Source organism: Perca flavescens, chromosome 13 (genome assembly GCF_004354835.1).
Source record: "Perca flavescens isolate YP-PL-M2 chromosome 13, PFLA_1.0, whole genome shotgun sequence".
Classification (NCBI taxonomy): domain Eukaryota; kingdom Metazoa; phylum Chordata; class Actinopteri; order Perciformes; family Percidae; genus Perca; species Perca flavescens.
This window is the reverse complement of record NC_041343.1, coordinates 24,147,083-24,158,643: the sequence shown is the minus strand read 5'-3', so window position 1 is coordinate 24,158,643 and position 11,561 is coordinate 24,147,083. Positions and strand designations below refer to the sequence as shown.

The 11,561-nt window shown below is 40.0% G+C and overlaps 1 protein-coding gene across 2 annotated transcripts; it reads left to right on the top strand.

Annotated features, from left to right (window-relative positions):
* The first annotated feature begins 1,016 nt into the window (after positions 1-1,016).
* Positions 1,017-7,366, top strand: pitx1 (paired-like homeodomain 1). 2 transcript variants are annotated; one of them, XM_028596238.1, is made up of 4 exons: positions 1,017-1,256; positions 1,357-1,506; positions 2,711-2,913; positions 6,441-7,366. In XM_028596238.1, exons 2-4 carry the CDS (start codon positions 1,362-1,364, stop codon positions 6,987-6,989), a joined length of 897 nt encoding a protein of 298 aa, XP_028452039.1. In that variant the 5' UTR covers positions 1,017-1,256; positions 1,357-1,361; the 3' UTR covers positions 6,990-7,366. The 2 variants fall into 2 exon arrangements, with proteins under 2 accessions (XP_028452039.1, XP_028452038.1); XM_028596237.1 differs by having other exon boundaries at positions 1,017-1,506.
* The last annotated feature ends 4,195 nt before the right edge of the window (positions 7,367-11,561 follow it).

Here is an 11,561-nt window from a genome sequence, read left to right as displayed (position 1 = left end):
CCACAGGACTTGATTGGGTTTGAAATTCCAAATTGCATGATTATTTTCTCCACAGTGTATATATACACACACACACAGTATATTCAGTGATGAGCGTGCAACTGGCCACCACTGGCTGCCATATGTGCGTCAGCGCCAACAAAAGTGACTGAAAGCAAATGTGTCACCATCAGCAGCCACATCCAGGTTACCTGCAATCACATCATCGATCTTTAATGGATTTTGTATTGAAGGGTCCAGTCTCCATCAGTGTAGTCAGACCACTCAATGTATGTTGTTGAAGTTTATAAAAAGGTTTTATTAACGTTTGATCATTATGTTTGGGAAAGTGCGGCACACACAGATCTGCTCCTGTCAGATTATCATCATTTACCAACATAGTAAAACAGCCTGATACAACGTGTTTTTGGTAAAGAGCTATGATCTGGCTTGTATTAGTCATGATTGCTTATTTGTCAAAGTGAAACTTCACTGTCAGTTTACAGTGCGTGCCATTATTCATACACAGTGATCTTAATATCACCATGCACTTTTCATACCGAGGAAACCGTAACTAGGCAGGCCTGTGTTAGATGGCAAATGTTTATTCAGCTCAGTGCATATCCGAGATATACATTGTTTGGGAGCGCATGTGTGTATAAGCGCACACATTGCGCTGCGCTGGACGCATTTCAAAACATGCCTTCACGAATAAAAGGCCCATTTTACTCCTAAATAGCAATGCGCTGCATTGCGCGCCCCCGACAACTGAAAAAAAAAGCAAATGAACGCTGCAAAAAATATCTACGTTAACCAGTCGTTCTGTCTAATACTGGGTCGAGTAAGTCGATTAACAAACTGGAGAGTATAAAGTCACTTGGTGGAAATGGTCCTTTTTGCTCAGATAGGACGCGTTTTACGTTTTCACTCCAGCTAAACTTGATTTGCATGCGATAAATCCAAACGTCTGATGACTTTTTTTTAGCTTGACATCAGACTTGTTGGGCTGGATGTTTTCTTGCAGCGGGCCGTCTTAGTGGGTGGGACTCGCTCATTTTGGGGAGGTTAAACGCAGCAGATGGGTGGGTCTCTACGTGGATTGGAGAGCCGGAGCTTCCTCTCAGTCACAGCGGGCACAAGCTTTTCCCTGCAGCGAGAGAAGGGGAGCAGTCACTGCTGTAGAGGAGGGAAACGGGGCTGTGTGTTTTTAAAATTTTCTTCGGGGAAGAACACTTTCGTGGAAGTTCTCCCTGTGTGATTCATCCTCTCATGTCGTGGTGTGTGTCTGGCAGCGGGTGGATTGTTAGCTGTTGAGGAAAGCTTTGTGCACCCAAGGATTCACCCCGTTTCCCCTTTGTACGCATCCTTCTCTTCAAGGTGGGATGAATTTGGACAGAGTCGCAGAGGCCGTGAGAGCACCGCCGGCCCGCGACGTGGCCCCCGCGTTTCATTTACCGAGAACTTCAAAAGGCAGTCGAGAAACTTTAGAGAACTCAAGCAGCGAGTCTTCAGACACAGAGTTGGCAGGTACACAGTCAGAGTGCTTTTAGCAACTCGAATTCTTCTTCTAAGTGCAATAACAGTTTATTTTACGTCTCCATAAGCCCGTTTACGGTGGACTGTCACAGAGGCACGTCGACAGTTTAACGCTACGGAAAAATGAGACAATTTTGTCCCAGTGTTTGCTTATTCTCACTGCAACGATGATGCATTTCCGTGTATTACGGTGCAACATGCACAAAGATAAAACGCATCAAAATTAATCTGCAGTAAAGCTTAGTTTGGTTTATTTCAGTTCTGCAGTTCAATGCGCATAAATACAACAGAACGGGGACAACAGTCCGGTTTTGGTGCAGTTAAACGCATTTTTTTGTTTATTGCGGGCTGAACCAAACACTTGGCAGGATCCCGAGATCTGTCAAAGAGAAATGTGGGGAATAGCCTGGCCTGGTGTCAGTAAATGCATTAAAACAAACCATAAATATTGGGACCATCCACTAATCTAAACCACAAGGTCTGTATTAACAATTCTTGGAGAAGCTTTTTGTTCTTCAATTTGGCAACTTTATTTTTTTTTTTTTTTTTTTTTTTAGAAAAAACTGACTTTCTTCCCCGTCTCACTCCATATGAGGAATAAATAGCAAATTTGGGTTAATGTCATTTCTCATTTCCTTTGAATTTTTTATGGGGCTTAAATTAAATAATGGGGCTTTGGGTTTTAAGTTCCTTTTTATTTTTGGCAAACATTCCAGAGACAATTCCTTTTTGTGATTTACCTTTGCACGTGTTGACCCTTCAGTTTAATGAGCCAATCTTGTTAGAACACGAATACAAGATAGCAGTTGGGAGATAAGAGTGGGCAAAAAATATATATTGATCTATCCGCGTAAAGCGAGGAAGATCTAAGTGTGTTTGAAATAATTGATACAAAACTGACATGAATCTGTCACTTTTCTTCTGGGGCTTATTCTTTACTTTGTAAATAATGTATTATAGCTTTGGCGTTGCTTATTTCATGCTGACAGGCCATTTCGGTTATAGTTGGCCTAAAGCTTTAGGATGGGTTGGCACGTTGGTGCACTTATTTTTCCTCTTAAACGTTTAACTTTTAAGGTGAAAAGATTAACTTTTTTAAATGCAAAATGTCCCTTATGTACATGTTATTCAAAGTACCATATCCCTAGCATACAATAATTGCCCCTCGATTTATATCCGATATATTTATCCACAGAAAAGGAGAGGAGCGCCGAACACAGGAGTGATGACGGGAACGCGGACGATCCCAAGAAGAAGAAGCAGCGGCGGCAGCGGACTCACTTCACCAGCCAGCAGCTGCAGGAGCTGGAAGCCACTTTCCAGAGGAACCGCTACCCGGATATGAGCACCAGGGAGGAAATCGCCGTGTGGACCAACCTGACCGAGGCCAGAGTCCGGGTAAGAGGCCAGCAGGCAGGCCGCCGGCCGTGCGTAATCTGTGCGTAAAGACGATTTGACAAATGAATGACAGCATTTACAACAACAACAACTCCAACACTCATGAACCAAATAATAATAAAAAAAATGTTAAGCGAAATACTCTGAAATAAGTAGTTATAAGAAAATTAAAGCAAAAAGTGACTTAAAAGTATACTAAAAAAACAACCTTATAAAATTTGATAGAGTCGCACACACTTGGTGCGCTGAGAGTATAACCTCTTGTTCCAACTAACATTTATATACAAAACTGACGATTGATTTGCCTAAACAGAGCTATTTTGATAAGATTGTAGAAAAATCTCCACTCGGGATGTCCACACAGACTCTCTCTCCCAGCATTTGCATTTCATATCAGGACTAGCCGATAACACTATCTACACAGTGTCAGCAAAACGACTTCTTCATGTACTGTTACTGAATGAAGGAGTGAAAATCCAGCCTTTAACAGTGCATGTAAATGATTGCAGTGACTTAAACAACCCAGTTGGAAACAAAATGTGTGATATGATATAATTCAGAGACTAGCTGAAGAAAATCCTTTGACAAGAAACTGGAAGACTTTTCGAACTGTTAACCGATATTAAGTTGCAGTCATCCCTGACTGAGCTAAGGTGCATCCCAAAGGTATTTCAAATTTTAAAACTAGTGCTTAATTCTCAACTGACAAAAGCAGGGCTAAAAGACACCTTTCTGCAACACATTTCATGTTCAAAATTTAGCAGAAATGCAAGCCGTTAACTATTTGGGTTCGGTTGGAATTTACATCCTTTTTGAGGGTGTATCCACGCTGCTAATGGAGGATTTGTCTTTTGATGACATCATCACCAGTCCGGACCCTTATTTATCCCCGTGGAGGAGACCGTGCATGCAGCCAAATCTACCTGGAGCTGTGCAATGAATAGTTTATCGTGTGATAATTATTCACGGAGGATTTTTCAACATCAGTACGACAGATTTAACAACTTGGGGAAAAAAATAAAAACCTAACCAACTTTAATCATAAGATGTTTGAATATAACAGAAAACAAGCACAACAAATTGCTTTCAACTCTGCAGGGCGACGCCGTCTTTACACACCATACATTCATGCTGGCTGCGCTTTTCTCAGATAAAAATGTGGATGCAAGAAACGCGCGTTAAACACAAAACAATGCAGTTGGTTTTCATTTACAGCAACTGGCGCCCGGCAGCCCGTCCTTGCAAAAAAGCAACAGTCTCAAATTGCATAAAAAAAAATATGCACACAGCTATTTAAAGTGCAAGGGAAAGTAAAAAGAACTCCCAGAACAAGTTTAAAGTGCTGGATTTTTATTTCTGGAGCCAAGGAGGGTGGATTTCCAACAGTGCAGCCTTTTATTTGGCGGAATAAAAACAACATTGTAAAGCTCGTTGCATGACACAGCGCAGCCTGACTATTTGTGATTCATATCTGAGCAGTGAGCATTTATTAAAAACGTTTTGACATTTTAAAGTGTTTGTACTTGACCTTTTTAAGGTCATCTTGTCCAATCAAGTTTGACAGATAATATATTGAGACTGAATAATATTTGTGGGCTCAGCTATTTCGCATGTTAACATTGTTTGATTAGCTCTAATGGAAGTGTTTGCTTGTTAAAACGCCATTAAAAGCCAAAGTACTTTTTACATTATTTTTTATTTTGTTTGTTCGGTACAGGAAACTGTGCTGTGAAACGCAGCCTGCGTGTTTCCTCCGCAGCTCTGTCCCATCGCTCATGTCTTTGTGGACAATTTGTCCGCAGCACCCTGTTCCCTGCACGACTATAAATAGCCACCGCGGGCCCGTCTGATGATTCAACTTGTAAACTGTTTCTACTGTGAATTAAAAAATGACTCGCAGAGTGCCGACTAACCGATATTTTGTCAGGTTTCGATAAGGCGTGAGCATATCCAGAGGCTCGTTTCTGATTCATTTACAGTCGTCCCATGCGCGTGTTTGATCCATGCTGTAAACTTGTTGGTTTGATTTTGAGATGTCTGACCTACATACTGGTTCATAGGCACATACATACACACGCGTTCATTCAACCCGCACGCAATGCAGAATTAATTTCATTCCTAGACATGAAGTAATACAAATTAAAAAAGGAAATTCGCCAACCACCAATTTACCATCAACACATCCTTAGCTCCAGCTTTAGTCAAAAATACATTTATGTTGTAGGCTGTGTTACTGGCTCTTATTTGAATTACGTCTGTTTTGAAACACAATTCATGAGATTCCTTTAGGCTACATTTTGTAAACTATTTAAAAATCTTTCATGACAGGAATCAAATTGCAGAAAATTTAAATATTTTAAGATACATTTTCTCACAGGGAATATTCAATTTAAAAAAAAATGCGCACTCGGAGCTAATTTCACTTCATGAGCAAATAACTAACTCAAATAGCCTAAACGTGGCTTTGAAAATAAGTCCGTTTGGGACTGTCACTGCTTCAACCTCCGCAGTTACTGTCACTATGTATTAGTAACTATTTATTTTTTACCAAATTTAAGGGGAATTTTACTGGATGAATTTGAAGTGGTCTGTCTGGACTCGGGCTGCAACAAATACTATCTAATTTAATGTGGGAATGATTGTGAGGATTTTAGAATGAAAAGACAATTAATGTGTTGACTGGGGGCAAAAGAGAAGAGTCATAACAGCTCTAAAACAAATCCACATCTAGGACTCGAGAACTCAAAATGAGGATGAATTTCACTTGAAGAAAAAAATTATACCAATAATATTTTTTTCTATATTTCAAAAGGCATATATGTGACCATATATAAATAGCATAGGCTAAAATGTATAGAGCTTAACTGAAAACATTGACCGTGAGGCAAATATGTGTGTTCTTCATATGAAGATATAATACAGTCTGGGCCTTTTTTGCTGTGTTTGCAAACTGCTGTAAACCAATCCTCCGCCATCTGAGAACATCATTCAATGTGGGACTACAGCTTCACATTTAACAATGTAGGGCGTTTGAGTGGGTCTTTAATACCGATGGAATAGTATTTCTGTGCACTTTGGAGTCCCAAATGTGCTGCGGTCATCAAGGTGTGTTGCTCTTTTAGCCACAGAACACACACACACACAAATACAACATTGTGTGTGATATTTAAAGAAATCTAAAAACAAATCTAAATTTGTATAATTTCTAGCGGTTAAATACTTACATAATTACTACAATTTATGACATTTAAGAAAAAAAAAAAAAACAGTACAGCGTCATTGTGAATGGAAAATTGGATTATAGCCTATTACTTGTAATAGGCTATAATCCAATGGACTGCAGAATCCTTCCATACAGACATTTGGAGAGTTTGGCCCGTACGACAATACGTTTAGGAAGTGTAGGCCTATGGCAAAAACAAAATCAGGAACCAAAAGACATTCACATATTTTACTATTTGGGGGCCGAGTGGTACCTGGCTCATTCCTCAAAGTCCACAACACTAACCCGTGTGTGTCTCCTCCAGGTGTGGTTCAAAAACCGTCGGGCTAAGTGGAGGAAGCGGGAGCGCAACCAGCAGATGGACCTGTGCAAGAACAGCTACCTGCCGCAGTTCAGCGGACTCATGCAACCTTATGAAGACATGTACCCGGCGTACACTTACAACAATTGGACCAACAAGGGCCTCACCCCGGCGCCGCTGTCCACCAAGAACTTTACCTTCTTCAACTCCATGAGCCCCCTCACCTCGCAGTCCATGTTTCCGACGCCCAACTCCATCTCCTCCATGACCATGGCCTCCGGCATGGGCCACTCCGCCGTGCCGGGGATGCCCACCCCGGGCCTCAACAACATCAGCAACCTGAACGGGATCGGCACGTCTGGCATCAACTCAGCCATGTCGTCGTCCGCGTGTCCGTACGGGCCTCCCGGCTCTCCCTACAGCGTTTACCGGGACACTTGCAACTCCAGCCTGGCCACCCTCAGACTCAAATCCAAACAGCATCCTACTTTTGGATACAGCAGCCTGCAGAGCCCCGGGTCGAGCCTGAACGCCTGTCAATACAACAGCTGACGGGCCAAAAGCGCGGCCTAAATGTTACAAATATAAATAAATATATGTGATAAACGGACACGGTGTCAAGAGCTTTCAGGCTACCTGCGGATGGGGGAAACAAATCCAAGACAACTAAACTGGATTAGTTGCAATCATTTAAAAAAAAAAAAAAAAAATGTAAAAAAAAAAAAAAAAGGAGGAAAACATGGATTATGCGGGTTATATGTTTACCAATGAACTTGCACAGCAATTGAAATGTCCAGTTTTTTTGGATTTAAAAAAAAAAAAGATGAAGACGTGTTACATTGCTGCATTGTACATATATAAATGTAAATATATACAGGTCTAACATAAAACAGACGATGGGATTTTTTTTTGTGCTTGCTTGCTTTTGAAGACTGGCTGGGGGGGGGAGGGTCTCGATTTAACAAGGATTTGCAAGAAAAAAAAATAAAGTGTCGAGCATATCATGAACTCAATACGAGAAAAGAAATTTAACCTATATTGTACATATTTTATACTGCTTATGTGTGCTTTCTATTTACCGTTTATGCAGGGTACCACCGGCCCGTTTGACTCCATGATGCCTCCCGTTCAGTGACTTTACTTTGAAATGTGTTTTGTTTGCTGAAACCGAAAACCCCCGCATGTTTAAACTTGAGTGCAACGTGTTTTGTACGATAATGTAAGACTTTGCAGAAGTTCATTAGCCTAAGCTGTATACAAAAGTCGATTCAAAGTCCTCATGTGTTTATGGTAACATGTTTGTTTGAATAAACTCCAGGAAAAAGGTTTATTTCAAGTAGCCCATGTTTAAGAAGAGTTTTTGTTTAACGAGACAGGCGTATGTGGGCCAGTTCCCCCCCCATCGGAGCTAAATTAATAACCTAATACCCGCAGCCTATCGATCCACTCCGTTTAAAAGGATTCTCAGAAACAGCCTAAGAAGATTTTTTTGAAGGATCACTGGGACTAGCCAGTAGGCATCTGGGCTTTAACCACGATAAATTTGTTTTTTCTTTTGTTCATTTTGAAGCTTAGTCCTGCATTATTGCCTTTCCTTTCACTTTATTGAACATCAAATTACATTTTCTCTGTGAAGGAAGAAATTCATGTTAATACGCATCTTACCAAATTTCCAGACCTTAATATACACACACATTTTCAGGAATTTATAGGATCATTGTCTAAAGCCTTATTTAAGATTATTGGCTATTGTAACTTATTGAATAATCAACATATTTTACCGCTCAGTGCAGAATAGTCCTACATGGCCTCTGATGGGTTTTATTGTATATACATGTCCAAGTATCGATTTATGATTATTTACTTTATTTCTGCCCTCCTCTAGAACACAGATTAAAGTTGGAGTGCCTCAGGCTGAAATTTGGCAGGCACCCTCACCTTTCTATGGGCCAAATAACTGACTATCATTTTAAGTAGCGTGGTGTGGCTTGTGTCTCCGCCTCAGATAATATACAACCTGCATATCATAATCACGGGATGAATTGGTTTTTGAGCTTCAGAAATGCGAAACTCTAAAATACAGACTCGAGTGTCTCAAAATGCGTCAAATACCTCCTATAAAAAGACTGCATAGGCTAGTACTTCTTATTTGGCGACAATCCCGCGCACGTTTTGTCCAAGTGCATACAAAATGAATTCAATCAATACCATATCTTGTTTTCGGACACCTGCAGAAATCCCCATATCTATATTACTCACCGTGAGACTGATATTAGCGCGGAGCACAAATGTAGCAGTAATGATTGTGTGCTTTAACTGATAGTGCTGTGTGAGGGGAGGATGTTAGGATTAGAGGCAACACTTGAATCAACCATCAAATGTGAAACGGGCTTCTAATGACTAATAAAACAGCCTCTGACAACTGAGAACTGATTTAGACATACACCAGGGTTACAAGTCAACAAACTTATGTAAACCAGTGTCTTTATGCATAATGGAGTTTTAACTTTAGTCTTTTACACTAATTATCTTCTATTATTGCTCTATAGGCTCGTAAAAGTGAGTTATCTTGACATACAACACTGTCTCCTAAAGTATAACCAGTCTTAACTTTTTACTGGAAACTGAAGCATGTCTAACACTCAAAAGTGAGTTCATGTTGACCTTCGTGGTGGCTTGTTGCCAACTTCCTTCCTATAGTATTTCTATAATATTCCAGTAATATTCAATCTTGACTTGTAGTGCGTCTGTAGTAGATTATTTTAAACTAAATGCCTTTTTGAAACTCCTATAATATTCCTACAGACCTAATATTTCGCCATACTGTGTCTGACACTCAAGTCAGTTTTCTTTTTTGGCAATTTCTCGTTCCTCCATTATATTGTTTCTTAATTTGTAGTGTCTGTGCTCAAATGCAAGTTTATGAATCCTATGGACTATAGGTTAATATTTTACCACAATTAGCATGAATTTATCGGCTCTATAATATTTCACTTTAATATGGAGTGAGTCATCAATACTTGGGGAGTTTATTTAACTTGAGGTACTTTTCTGAAAAATGTATCTCCCATAGTGGCTCTATAATATCTATATTATAACCATGGTGTTTCTGATACTCACAAATTAGTTTCATGTAATTCGGGGGCTTTGTTGGTGAATTGATGTCCTCTCCTTTAGCTCTACAATATTTAACCTTAACCTGGATCTGTGGCACTTTAATGTGAGTTCATGCAGACTTTGGTGCGTGTTGGTGATCTCCAATAGACCATTAAAACTAATACATACATACATACATACATACATACATACATACATACATACATACATACATACATACATATAGCCCAATATTTTCGAAGTCTTATAGTTGACATTAACTACTGCTACTGTAATTGTCACAGGTTTACTGAAGCTCTTTTGTTGTTGAGGTTCACCATTTATAACAAGTCGCAACAGTAACGTCACCAGCGCGCGGCTTCAAATTCTTTCCTTGGGCGCGCCCGCGTGCACGGAGGGGCAGAGCGTTTACTCAGGGCGGGATTCTCACTGGCTTTAACTGCCAGCTACACGTTTTTATTTGGAAAGGTTTGGCGAGACGACAAAGCGCACCCGAGGCTCAGTGATTCGTAACAGAAACAAAGCGCGCATCCTGTCGTTCATAAATGTTAGCTATAATAGGCCTACTTGTTTTCAGTTAGGAATAAGACCGCGCGGCACCGTGAACGCGCTTGAACCTGGAGGGCAAAGTTCAACACGCCACTTTATAGCCGGTAAATATTTGAACTAGTTTTTATCTGGTAAGGCTTCTCCTGTATTATTAGAGATACTGCGAAGGAATAGATAAAATGGAATGTGTGCCATGTATGTGTTGAAGGGGGGGGGGGGAAGGGATTGGGGGAAGAGTTGCTGCTTTCTTTCTGGACTGCTCCACAAATTTAGGTCACCGTATCAAGATGGTAGAGTTGCAGTCAAACTGGACTCAAATACTGAATTAATTTCTAACCAGTGGTGGAATGTAACCAAGTACATTTACTCAGGTACTGAACTTCAGTACAAATTTGAGGTAGGCTACTTGTACTTTACTTGAGTCTTTTCTTTTCATGCCATTTTATACTTTTACTAAACTACATTCCAGAAAGAAATATCGTACTTTTTACTCTACTACATTATTCAGACAGCTTTAGTTACTAGTTACTTTACTAATTAAGATTTTTGCACATAAAACACATTAGTACTTTTACTTGGGTAAAGGATTTGAATACTTCGTCCACCACTGCCAACGATCACTGCAAATTAAAATTAAGACAGATTGAAGAAGAAATTATGCTGGACATTAAAATGTTGTCACAGACCTTTTGTGATTAGTCTTAGAACAAAAGAACGCAAACTTTGGTTATTAAACATCAAATTTCATTTTGTTTTTATTTTGAAAATGTCAGTTAAAATACTGGCTTTCCATGAGGCCCTTATTAACTGCTCCTCCCACATCGGGGGAAGTGTTTATCACCAGGCGAGTAAAGCAGGCAAACGCACCGCGGCCCAAAAGTCCAATGTGTGTCAACTGATTTTGGTAATTTAATTAACTGCAAATTTTATCAAGAATTTGCACCACTAACACAGGTCCTGCATGGTTATGTTGAGGCCCTGACCTTTGTGCCTTGTTATGAAAATCTAGTCACAAGCCTTTTATTATTCAAATTTTTATTATTATCCAATTTTATTCATTAACCAAATTACAGCAAACTAAACTACTGTAAAGTTGCATTGAGGATGTTAGGAGTTGGGGTCCACTTGGGCCCAAAAGCATACCTTTTGCCCTGGGGGCCCCTAAGAGGTCAATACAGCCATGGGTGAGCTTAGACTGTAGTGGGCTATGTAAAAGATCAGTAACCAAGAGGCAAAAATATTTGCAGATACACTTGAAGTGCTCATATTATGCTTTTTGGCTTTTTTCCTTTCCTTTATTGTGATCTTTTTTTTGTGCATGTTATAGGTTTACGAAGTGAAAAAGCCCAACGTCCACCCCATAGGCACTTACCATCTCCAACAGAAAGCACTGTTCACAAACTGCTCCAAACAGCTCTATTGTAGTCCAGCCTTTACTTCCGTGAAGAACGTGCGTCA